This window comes from Haliaeetus leucocephalus, unplaced genomic scaffold, assembly GCF_000737465.1.
Source record: "Haliaeetus leucocephalus isolate CR32 unplaced genomic scaffold, Haliaeetus_leucocephalus-4.0 Scaffold395, whole genome shotgun sequence".
NCBI lineage: Eukaryota > Metazoa > Chordata > Aves > Accipitriformes > Accipitridae > Haliaeetus > Haliaeetus leucocephalus.
Genome location: NW_010972831.1, coordinates 3,581,030 through 3,593,105, shown reverse-complemented (window position 1 = coordinate 3,593,105; position 12,076 = coordinate 3,581,030). Strand labels below are relative to the sequence as shown.

The 12,076-nt window shown below is 44.3% G+C and overlaps 2 protein-coding genes across 5 annotated transcripts in view; one reads left to right on the top strand and one right to left on the bottom strand.

Moving 5' to 3' along the window:
* The window catches only part of RPA1 (replication protein A1, 70kDa), a 30,133-nt gene extending 24,662 nt beyond the window's left edge, over positions 1-5,471 (bottom strand). For all 4 annotated transcript variants that reach the window (XM_010573628.1, XM_010573625.1, XM_010573626.1 and 1 more), the window contains exons 1-5: positions 5,370-5,471; positions 5,048-5,095; positions 4,703-4,781; positions 4,046-4,154; positions 3,177-3,265 (exon numbers count right to left, since the gene is read on the bottom strand). In XM_010573628.1, coding sequence (XP_010571930.1) covers positions 3,177-3,265; positions 4,046-4,154; positions 4,703-4,781; positions 5,048-5,095; positions 5,370-5,402 — 358 coding nt within the window. In that variant the 5' untranslated portion in view covers positions 5,403-5,471. The remainder of the gene's footprint in view (positions 1-3,176; positions 3,266-4,045; positions 4,155-4,702; positions 4,782-5,047; positions 5,096-5,369) is intronic.
* A 147-nt stretch (positions 5,472-5,618) lies between these two features.
* Positions 5,619-11,671, top strand: SMYD4 (SET and MYND domain containing 4). Its single transcript, XM_010573621.1, has 10 exons — positions 5,619-5,749; positions 5,821-5,965; positions 6,101-6,190; positions 6,669-7,821; positions 8,128-8,310; positions 8,610-8,776; positions 9,475-9,607; positions 10,049-10,165; positions 10,510-10,633; positions 11,352-11,671. The coding sequence occupies exons 1-10, from the start codon at positions 5,619-5,621 to the stop codon at positions 11,500-11,502; spliced, it is 2,394 nt and encodes a 797-aa protein (XP_010571923.1). The 3' UTR covers positions 11,503-11,671.
* Positions 11,672-12,076: the final 405 nt, after the last annotated feature.

Sequence of the window (12,076 nt, the reverse complement as noted above, 5' to 3'; positions counted from 1 at the left end):
ATTAAAAAGAAAAAAAAAAAAACAACAACAAAAAAAACAAACAAGAGACCACCATATACATTAGAACATTTGTGCATTATGAAACACAAATTCATATTTTAATGGCTGCCTACCCATAGCCTAGTGTTTCTCAACAGATTAAGAATATATTAACACATCAGTGCATGTGTTCAAATACAGAAGTAGCAGAAATAGCTCTCCAATTTTTTCACTTAGAGTCTAGGGACTCCTAAAATATGATTTTTGGTGGCTGGTGATCACTTAAGGTGCTCAGAAAACTGAGTCCTCTGCCTAGTTTTCACTCTTAGTTTTCAGAAGCTGAAAAAACACTTGAAATACCTGATCACATTTCTGCTATATATACTGGGTTAGTCAAATCCAAGACCTTTGGCCAAAGCTAGCCACACAGCCTACTCCAATGTCATAGCCATGTAACAGTAGTTCTCTGCCTCCAATAGTTTGTTGCCGAGGGGTACTGCTACAGTGCCATGGTGACAGAAGACCAGCCCCAGAACTGAGCAGCAGCAGGGGGGTGGGGTGGGAAGAAAATGCACTTTGAAAGAATGCACACCAAATCATGTGTGGTAGGAAGGACAAGAATAAAGAGTTCAAGTGAATGTGTAAGTATACAAACATTTCAACATTGAAAGATTAATGACAGAAGTTAAACATAAGTAGCAAGTAATTGTCATAGTAAGAAGAAAGTCCAGCATCAGAGTAATTTCAATGAGATTAATGACAGTAATAACATTATCATCTAGTTTTCAACAAGAACTAAACTGCTCAATCTTAATTTTCAATACTATTATGAAATGCTGCCTGAAAAGTTTTTATGATATGTATTAAGAAGATTGTGTCTCCAGCTTCCTTGTTAGGCAGATTAACCACCTACTGCTCAAGCGTAAAGTGGCCAAAAGCCAGCTTCTCACTCCCCGGGTCCTACTGTAGTATTACAGTCTAGGAAAGGATATTCCTTAATCCTAGGTCTAGTAATTTGAGATCTGTATTTCAAGAAAGACCAAAAGTAGGACTAAACACTCTTTTAAAAATAGCTGAACTTTTTTTCCATGAAAACCACAAAGCACTCTTAGATACTCATTCTGCATTAGCTGAATGTTCCTCAGAAATACCATCTCTCTATATATACAGGAACTTAAAGAATCTGCAACTTGAAATACACCTTTGCCTTCTTATCAGTCAAGGCCTTCATGACAAATCAGGCAGCCCTGCAGAGCAGAAAGGCCACATTAAGGATACTTAATCTAAACTATTACCGCCTTCTGCAACTGAAACCTTATTTAGTATCAAAAGGGTATGAAGCCTGCAGAATAATGTCAGTGTTAAAATGAAATACATATCACATCAAATTCGGCATCTCTTAACTATCTAGTACAAGACCACACTTACTATGATCATAGACCTGTAACATCTCCAAAAGCATTTAGATTTGAAAACTTCATTGCTGAGTACTTTTGTAAGCCCAAATGAAGAATACAACTTTGATCAAAGTTGTGGTAATTTTACCAAAATTTATAGTCTTAAAGGTATATTTTCAGCTCAGTTTTGTAAAATATCACATTCCTAGTCGTTTCTAAGCAACAACATGATAACTGAAAAACACTGTAGTTCACAAGCTCTTGTATCACACAAGCGAGGGAAATGGGAGAAAGCCACAAACCAGCCTGCTCAATAGCTATTCTGAAAATCTTGGTCTCTACAGCAACTGTGGGATTGAACCATAAAATCTGAGATGTCAACACATTTTTTAAACAGCAATTAGCTAAGTAACTATCAAAGGAACAAAGGATTCTTTAGGCTCATTTAACAAACGCCCCTCTAATTCCCTAGGAAAAAGAAGTTAATGAAGAAAGATATCTTTGCCTTTGCAACAAAGTCTAATTTCTATTTCGATTAGTAAAGTAGATTTTTAACCAGAATGGCAGTGTACCTACCACCACTGTTTGGCCAAAATATCCTACAGAAAATTGTTGCCACTAACATGTGGTCCCATAGTAATAAAAATATATTAACTCATTTCCACCAGGAAAAAAAAAAAAGTTCTTCAAGAGCAGCTATTTGCTATTAAATTTCAGCCATTATCTGTATATATGTCAATGACAGAGCTGTTCAAATATTTTCTTTAAGTGCTTATTATCCTCTCTCTTTTTAAAGATCAGAACTGGAAGAACAGAACATAATTTTGAACGCATCTCAGGGGAAAAAAATACATTAATTCAAAAAATGTTTGCCTCAGAACTGTAAGCTCAGCACATGAAAATGAAGAACGCAGTTACTTATGCAACATAATAAAAACAAAAGATCCATGGCAGGTCAGATTAAGGTCTACCCAGCGCATCATTGTCTTTCAGATGTCAGGATAGGAATGGGTGCTTAGGAAAGTCTGTATGCTGGCCATGTTTTCATACCAGTCTCTCATCTATGTACTTGGAGCAATCTAAGTTTTAGTGCTTCCTGAATCTAACATTCATGCAGAGGATGTATTGTTATGTTTAACAGCCTTTAATGGATTTTTCTTTCATGTCTAATTGCTTTTTGAACCTGTGCCAATTCTTGGCACCTACCTCAACAAGTTCCATAATTTAACTATGCACTGTTTGGGGGTGCAGTACAGCCTTTGTTTTAAAACCACTATCTGACAGTATGAGAACTAAAGAGCATCAAATGAATGTTGAAAAAAAAAAAAAAAAAAAAAAGAGATTCATCATTCTTTATTCATCCCCTCCATGCCATCTTATACTTTCATAGATCATTATTACATTTTCCTCCTGCTGTTTTCTTTCCAGACAGAAGAAATTATAATCTATTTGATTACTCATTATGAGGAGACACAGAATAGCTTCCGCATACTTACTGGAACTCTAGGTAGAGACCACTAACATATAATAAAAACCTGTCAATGTTATCATAATGTATAGATACTTCCCAATACCATGTGAAGACTGAAGCTTCAGCCATGGCGTAGTTCATTAAAATATGAACAAAACCCATTTTGTGTTACACAAAGAGAAAGGATTTTCAAGATCCGGACATCACTGTTCCAGGCATAAGAAAGCTGAACATGTCTGACCACTTCTTTTTAAGTGAAAGAAACAGACAGCTGAAAGGCTATCCTAACAGTCTGTTCAGAAGGGTATTTGTTTACAGAGGACACTCACCTTCATTGTACGGCACTGGATTGCCAATATTCCCACCAACCTCATCAGCAGTTTTCAGAACATTTAAATCCATCAGTATAACCACTCTCCTACAAACACAGAATAGACAGCGGTAAAGACTTTCACTCCCTCTGCAAGTCTATCAGACTCTGAATATCCTTTGCAGCAGATAAGAGAACCAACCATTAGGGGCCGATTCTTTGGATGAGGGATCTGGAAGACAAAAGCTCTCCACTGTCAACTTAACCCTCTCATCAGGTACAAGTAGGCTTGAAACAGTATCACATTTCATCAGGGATAGCTGATGGCAGGCTGAATGGGCACACAAAAATGGCTTGAAACAACATAGTGTTTTAAAAGTATCAAAACCATGCCAGATTTTACAAAAGAGAATATATTCCCTCCACAAAAACGCTGAATAAAGAACATGAACCTTAGTTCATATTCTCCTAGACACATACGTAGTTTTTATATAATCACTTCACTCTGATCCCTCCTCTCAAATTTTCCTAAAAGACCAGATTCCACAACACCAAAGTAACAAGAAATCTTCACTGTTTTTTTTCCACAGCAGATAATTGTAAGTGAATTTTAATGAAACTTAGTACAATTTGAGTATTCCAACTGGAAACCTTCAATTACTAAATCACTGTGCTAGGCATATCTGCACCCACTGCAGTCACAGTCCGTTAATTTTTTTATTTCTGCTAATTGCTTGTGCTGTGTACTTTCCCTCCTGCACCCTGAAGACTGAATACTGTCAGATAATCCCAATCAAAAGCATTTGGCCTCTGCTTAGTCACAAAGGACAGAGCACCCGCTAGTGTGGCTACCTTTCTGTAAAACTGTACTTAAAGAAAGATATATACCTTCCATCTTTCAGGCTGTTGACAATGAATCTGTTAACCTGGCAAATACATTGGGCTGATAAGTGTTCCTCTTCCACCAGAGAGTTCAGCTGTGTTGCCAACATGAATGCTGCAGAAACAGAAGAAAAACATTGAAACAATGAACACATGCCAGCCTTAAAAGGGGCTGCCATAGCTGGCCACAACTTTTCTAGCCAGCCTAGTGTTGCATTAGATCTACAACTTGCTCAGTTAACTAGCACATAGAAAACAGCATAACTGCTAACAAGTCACCAAACCTGTGCATACGCTATACTGTATTTATTTCCCAAACTTAAGAGTGCAGTGATAGCTAGAATAATCATGTATCAAAGAAGTCAGAGAAAGATTAAGCTAAATTCCTTTAAAATTACCGTTACAAAAACATGTATATGTTTCTATATTTTCGTTATACCCTGTAGCAAGTTAATTGCTTGAAGCTCACAAAGAAAGTTCCAGAAGAGAAGGATTTTGTCTAAATGTTAAAATGCAGATGCACACTTCAGAGGTTGTGCTCCCCAAGCATGCCACATTCTCCTTATTTCATCACTTTACACCTAGACACTAGACCAGAAACTTTAGCACCATTAGTATCTCCACGCTTACAAAAAAAATCTCACTGTGACTTGCCATACTTACAGGAGAGTGTGTTAACGCCATCACTCATCAACACTCGGTAACGCGGTGGCCCATTTCCTGTAGCAATAGCCCGTGTATTCTATGGGGAAACAACAGATCACTAGTTCTCATTTGTTCAGAAACTCTTCAAAAACATAAGGTGACATCATTAGCAAATGACCTATCTATTCAGCTTTTTTTTTTTTTTTTGAGCACTGCTATCAACAGCATAGCCCAAGTCATGCAAAATGAAATTGAAAGTACATCAGCCTTGCTCAGCTCCTCTGCAGAGAAAGTCTGTTTGCCCTCAGAAGCCTGCGCAGAAGCGCACGCAGTCAGGCACAAGAAGTAACGGAGAGTACTCACGATAACTTGCAGCACGGGCTTGGAGACGTACTCCCCCTGCATTATGGCCTGGAGAAAAGAAAGAGACCCTCAGAAAGCTGCCACCACCTCACTCGGGAACGCTTCCAGACCCACAACTGAGGGGGCATTACCGTTGAACGGCCAGAGACACGGGAGGGGAACGGCCGTCACCGCTGAACCCGACCAGGGCCCTCCCAGGACCGGGCCCAGCTCCGGGCCTGGTTTCTCCCCTCAGGACCGGGCCGGACTCGGCGCCCAGCTCCCTTCTCTCCCAGCCCAGGCCCCCCCAGTCCCTCGGGCGCCCCGGGCGCGGAGCCCTCACCGCGATGGCCCCCTCGCTCAGCCGCACGCTCATGGTGCTGCGTCTCCCGCCGCTCTCCGCCGCTGCCGCCAAATCCTCCCGCCGCCCAGAGCCGTGCCCACTCCTTCCGGCACGCACTTACGTTAACGCCGCGCGTCACCCGGCCGACGGCGGTACAACGCTCCTATTGGCTGCTCGGCGCCGTACGGCGGAAGCGCTCTCCGGCGCGTCGTGGAGATCCTACTGGGCGCCGCCATCGCGGTACCGGTGATGGCGCTGCCGGTGGAGGAGTGGCGGCTGTACGCCGCCCGGTGCTGGGCCGCGCTGGAGCCGGTGCTGCGGGAGCGGTTGGCGGCGGCGTCGCTGCACGACACGTTGCGCCTGGGCTGCGGCCTCCTCCGGTGAGTGGCGGGGCGGGGGTGGAGCGGAGCGGAGCAGGGCGGTGCGCGGAGCTGACTCCCGTGTCCCGCAGGCCTGAGGCGACGGCGGTTCTGAGGCGGTTGTGCCGCCGGGCGCCCGCGGGCAAGGAGCCGGCGGCCGCGCGCTTCTACCGGGAGGAGGGAAACCGGCTGTTCGGCCGCCGCCATTACGGTACCGCCGTGAGGCTCTACTCGCAGGTAGGTGAGGTGCGGGCAGGCCCGGGACCTCCGTCGGAGGGTTCCTGGGGAAGGGGGGGCCCGCAGCCCCCGCTGAGAGGGTCCCGTTGAGGGGTCGTGTCCCCCCCCGAGGCAGCAGCTCTCTGGTCTCCACAGGCGGCATCCCACGAGCCCCCCGGCAGCCCCGAGGTGTCCGTTTGCTTCGCCAACCGCTCCGCCGCCCTCTTCCACCTCAGGTGCTTTGAGGTAAGCGGTGGTGGGACCCGCGGCAGCCCGGTGTCGTCGTGTCCCCCCATAGCTTCTGGGTGCCCCCGAGCAAGTCTGCACACCCAGAGGGTGGCCTGAGGCCCAAGAGGGGGAATTGGGGTAAGGAAGAGCCCAAGCACCACCTGAGGTGTTACCGCGCGACGTTTGCGCGCAGGGTTCGGGTGGGTGATTCTGCAAACCCCGCAGTAACGGGTATTGGATTGTTAGGGCAAGAGACTGTGGATCAGGTGTGCTTCCGAAGCTGTGCTTAAAGCATCCGCCGTTACTTAAACTTCCTGAAGGCTTTCCCTCTTGTTCTATGTCAGGAGGCTTTATTTGGCCAACAGATTGGCTATGCAGATGGAATTTGCTGATTAACATAGCCTTATTAAAATATTCTGCATCTTAGGTGGAATAAAAGAGCATGAGTCTCAGCTGGTTTCCAAGTACATTTAAAAGGCCTTGTCTTTGTTTCTAGGTTTGTTTGGAAGATATTGCCAGGGCTGAAAGTCATGGCTATCCAGACAGGCTGCTGCCCAAGGTCTTGCTGCGGAAGGCTGAATGTCTGCTGTGTTTGGGGAGGTTACAGGATGCAGCAGACGCCCTCAGTGTGGTGGAGAATAAAATTGCTATGGATGGCATCATGACTAGTCCTACACACCAGACACTGCTAAAAAAGTTAAGTCAACTGAAGATTAAAATACATGAGAAAGAGAGCTGTCCAGAGCCTGCACGAGAAACATGTGGTGACATTCAAAGAAAGTCAGAGATCTGGGAAGAGAATGACAGTATTTCAGGCGCATCTTCATCTTTGAGCTTGAATTTTGATAGAGAGAGAGGACGTCACTTGGTGGCCTCCCAGGACATCCTGCCAGGACAGAGCCTGTTGAAAGAGGAGGCCTTTGTAAGCGTGCTCTGCCCAGGGGAGAGCCGCCTTCTGCAGGACAGCAGTGAAACGGTGTGGGATACTCGAGTCACTAATGCAGATCTTTATTGCCACCGTTGTCTGAGGCAGCTCTTAGCCTCAGTGCCTTGCCGTGGGTGCAGTTATGCAAAGTACTGCAGCCAGAGCTGTGCAGACATGGCATGGGAGCAGTACCACAGGACAGAATGCTCCCTGGGAGCACTGCTTCTCACATTAGGGGTCTTCTGCCATGTTGCCTTGAGGACTGTTCTGCTGGCGGGATTTGCAGAGGTTAGCAGGATGGTGGAATGTTCCCATGATGATGACAGGGACCTTCATAACCCTGAGGCAAGATGCAAACATCTCAGTGAGGCACCAGATACAGGAGCTGGTACCAGAAGTATCCCTGGTTGTAATGACAATGGTCAGTACCAGAGTTCTTACCAAGCTGTGTTCAACCTTTTGCACCATGCTGAGAAGCATAGCCCTGAACATAAGTTCCTTTGCATGCTGAGTGCAGTAGCTGTATGCAAACAACTGCAAGAAGCTGGCCTAGAGGCTGCTGTTTTGAATCAGGAATCATCTGAGAAGTGGTCCAAACCAAAGACATGTGAAAAAACATCGGGTGAATTGTCTCTAGAGCTGAAGACTATGGCAGAAGCAATGCTGAGGCATATGTTGCAGCTGCAATGTAATGCACAAGCGATCACTGTAATGCAGGAGTCAGGTAAGATAAATACTTTTAAGCCCTTCTGTGTTGTCCTTGCTCATCTAGCTTGTGTGAAGAGATTGAATTATCAGTTGTAAAAAGCTCCCACTGCAGATGGGAATGACATGCTTAAATTTTAATGGCCTGTCCCATGCTGGCCTGTTCTCTGGTGCACATGTAGAGGGTATTTAGCTATTATTTATTGCAGCAATATACCAGAAACCTTTCTTCTGCTATCTGCAATCGGTCACAGTGCTTGTTGCATAAGTTGCGTGGGTTACTGAGCATTCATTCTCAACCTACTTGTTTTTCCTCTGTCTTTAGGATCCGGAGATAGTGCTGTTGTAAATAAGAAGCCTGTACGCCTGGCGACAGCCTTATTTCCTGTCCTCAGCCTTCTGAACCATTCGTGCTGTCCCAATATCAGCGTGTTATTTAGTGGGACAGCTGCCACTGTCAGGGCATCACAGCCAATCCCAAGTGGCCAAGAGATTTTCCATTGCTATGGTAAGTATTAACTCTCTGTTTGTCTCAAGGCACAGGCATCCTTTCAGGTCTACTTGGCGTGCTCACTGATTGCTATTAATATCATAATTCCCAGTATAATGTTGCTAGAGTCTTTGTTTATGTATTAGCCTTGATCAAAGTTGTCAATGCAAGATTTTATCTCCTGAGCCCACTGTTACATTTTCAGTCTCCAGTTATGTCCTCTCCAAAAGATGATATATCTAGTCTCAATGATAACAAAGATAGATTTAGTCTGATGTGCCTGTTTAGAGATTTCTACCCTTGCCATCCCTTTGCAGGGCCTCACCGATGTAGAATGAGGGTTGCTGAGAGACAACAGCTTCTCAGTCAGTATTTCTTCGAGTGTCGCTGTCAGGCATGCCTTGATGAGTTAGAGTCTGATGTCAAGAGTGTGGTGTCTATGAGAAACTCATTCTGCTGTCCTAGCTGCCGGGCTCCAGTGCAGGTAGTTCTTCCATAGTTATGATTGTGTAAATTATCGGGATGTGTAGTGTTTGGGTCTCTGGGAAAGTCAAGAGTTAAAGACCTCAGTTCATGATCTCTGCGCAGAAGCAAAAGCCCCTGTAGAGTCAAGACAGTATCTCACTCTTCTTAGCAGCTTTCTTGTGATGTTCTTGTATGTCAGTTTTCCAGCATTATAGGGAAAATAATGCCTTTAACAGCAAGTTAAAATATCTTTGAACTTTACGAATGAACTTTAGAATATGAAGGCTATGGACTAGGGGAAGGGGGATATTTATGAAAGAAAATGGAGGCCTGGAGTCTAGAACAGAAAATGTACATACAGGCACTGTATGTAAGAGAGTCACCCTCTCTGCAGTTCACATGATGTAAATGAAACCAGTGTGTAGTGTGGGTTAGATGGGGAGAAGTCAACATAGTGTGTATTTTGTATGGACATTAGTTGTGTATCACATGACCCTGCTTTGGCCTAATCTATAGCTCACACAGTCATAGCTATTCCTGGAAGTTTCTCATAAAATCGAATAAGCTAATAGCAATTTACAAGCAAGTCACTTTGTTTAGTGAATGCAACTGAGAAACAATTTAGCATCTCTATAACACAATACAGAAATAACAGACATGGAAAGTAAGCTTCAAGTTGAATGTGAGCAGGAATGATCACAGGGATGATTTCCACAGGGGGAAGAAATGCTTTCTTGTTCAAATGAAGCTTGTGCAATCTCAGTCAGCAGAGAGAGCCTGTCACACCGTTTACGGGACCTTCAGCAACAAATCAAGAAAGCGTTAGAACTGCTAAGAGACAGGAAGGCTGGTAAGGCTCAGCTTTCTACTTTAAGGTCAGCAGCTTATGAGTACACATCGGGAGACGTAGTTCTAACCATGAGATGGCACTGTTGCTTATGCAGTTGGGGTCTTCTGGCATGCAGCCCGGTGTCCCTGGGGACTTGAGCTTCAGGTTTTTTATACCCCTGATGCGGGTGTTAATCTAAGTCACACGTTGTTCCATAGTAACTGAAAGAACTCAGGGTAACATTGGAGTTATGCATTCCCAGGCCTTGCTTTCCTGGAGTGAGTCAGGCCAACACTGCGTTAGAATAAGCAGGGTTGCAGATGAAGTCAATGTTGAATCCTAACCAAATCCAAATCTAGCTGTGTAAGATGCAAAGATGAGATTGGACTGATTTTATTTCATGGATCGTGGAAAGCTGGAGAATGGCCAGTAGGATGAATTTTATACCCTGTTTTGTTATAGATCAGGCTATCAAAATGCTCCTGAAGTGTCAGATGGATGCTGGAAACTTCTTGTCTCCAGGGCATTTGCTGATGGGAGAGATGGAGGATCATCTGGCACAGGTCTATGCTACTCTTGGTATGGCATTGTCTTCTCATTATCTTTAGTTTTCTGAACTTTGAATTTAACATGACTAGCTTTTTCTCTGACTAGCCCTTTCACTTTTTTCCTACTGCATTTCTCTAGTTTTGACAAACAGAAAGACTACTTTAGCCAAAACTGGGTTCCCAGCAGCCAGTGAACAATAATGTGATCTCATGTTCTTCTAGATTCCCTGTCCTGGTTCTGAGGTCAGCAGCCTCCCAAGAATGCTGTGGACATAGTTTTTCACTTTTTGCATAATTCTCTCAGATTTTGGGTGGCAGTAGCTCTAGAAAGTATTTATTCATGACTCATGTTTTGTTTTGTTTTTTTTCCGTTAGGGAAGTGGCAGGAAGCAGCCAGACACCTGGAGAGGAGTATTGAAATTGTGGAAATGCATCACGGGCCATCAAGTGTAGAAATGGGTCATGAACTTTTCAAGCTAGCACAAATTCTCTTCAATGGGTAAATCTGCTTTCATTCTCTGTCCCTTCCCTGCACCACTCGTGTGTGTCTGACACAAAATCATGGCAGGTGGTCCTGGGTACCTTGCAGGGTGTCTCACAGGACCCTGGGCAGTCTGCCACAGGTACAACAGTCGGCCATTACTCAAGTGCAAGTTCATTAACCCCTTTGGGATTCACTTATACCTCATGACTCTCTTTGAACCCATTTCTCTGCTTTGTGCCTGTCTATTCTTTTCTTCCTGCTGGCTCCATTTATTCCCTGTCCTATTGTTTTACTTTGACAACTAGTCACCCTTGGTGTTTATACCTCAGTTGTACAACGTTGCTGACATCTTTCCAAAGGGGGAAATAAAACCCTCTTGCTCTATTTTGGCCCTTTTTAGGCAAGCAAATCCTCTGACTGCTTCTGAAAATCTTCTCACAACACCTCCCTTTAACTGATTAACTTTAGCAGGAGCTGCAGTGAGGAAGTAGTGGGTACCTATACTCAAAGATAGTGTTTCAAGTTTTTGTCCGTCTCTTTACCTTTTTTGCCCCCATCCTCCCTTTGCAGCTGAAGTGCATGCTATTTGCCTGGTGCTGAGAGGCAGTGGAGGGTAGGATCTGTACCTATGAACAGGTTTAGGTTTTTGTTGGGGAGGGGTTAAAGGTTGTGTAAGTCAAGGAGCTGAATTAAGTATTCTGTATACTCTGTTCTTACTCTCTTCCTATTTCAGATTTGCGGTTTCTGAAGCTCTGAGCACGATTCAAAGAGCAGAGGAGATTTTGTCAGTGCACTGTGGTCCTCAGAGCACTCAGATCCAGGAACTACAAGAGATGAAGACCTGTCTGTCAGAGCTTCCCAGAAGCATCCTTCAGAGGACTTAATTTCCCTGTCAAAGGAAGCTGCAATGTGATCTTTCATCAAAGCTAAGTTTCATGTGGTAAGGTAGTCACGTAGTACAAGCTGGAAAATCATGTGTAACAACGACTTGAATGAAATCTGAAATGCTCTTTAGTGAGACTGTTGTAAATAAAATGACCAATTCTGACATGAGGGGTCTGTGCGTGGTATGGTGGGAATAGATGCTGTTGTATAATTTCTGCATGTGGGTTTGAAGCAAATGTTTGAGATGCTTGCATATGCGTGTGTTTCTAGAGATGTGAATCTCCCATGTGTGATACCCTGACGGTTGTGAACACGCAGTCATCCAGACCACACTGCCTTTTATTTCTAATGCTATGAAGCACTTTTCTTCTTGCCAGTGTGAAACATAAATGGTTGGAATGGGTGAGGCAGTAGGCTGGGAACTGCAAACTTACAAGCTATAAGAGGGGGCACTGCAGAGCTTGGATGGCTACCAACGCAGACCTGTCAGTGATGAGGGATTCAGTATAAACAACTGGTGTCAGGTTGGAAGACAGGATAGGGAAGAATGCAGTATACACCAGATGACGCTTG

Bases quoted from the DNA above. Each gene is read 5' to 3' on its own strand.
- SMYD4 (XM_010573621.1), top strand. From the start codon at position 5,619: ATGGCGCTGCCGGTGGAGGAGTGGCGGCTGTACGCCGCCCGGTGCTGG. The intron at 5,966-6,100 runs GTAGGTGAGGTG...TGGTCTCCACAG, and splicing joins CCGTGAGGCTCTACTCGCAG to GCGGCATCCCACGAGCCCCC. The intron at 7,822-8,127 runs GTAAGATAAATA...CTCTGTCTTTAG, and splicing joins CACTGTAATGCAGGAGTCAG to GATCCGGAGATAGTGCTGTT.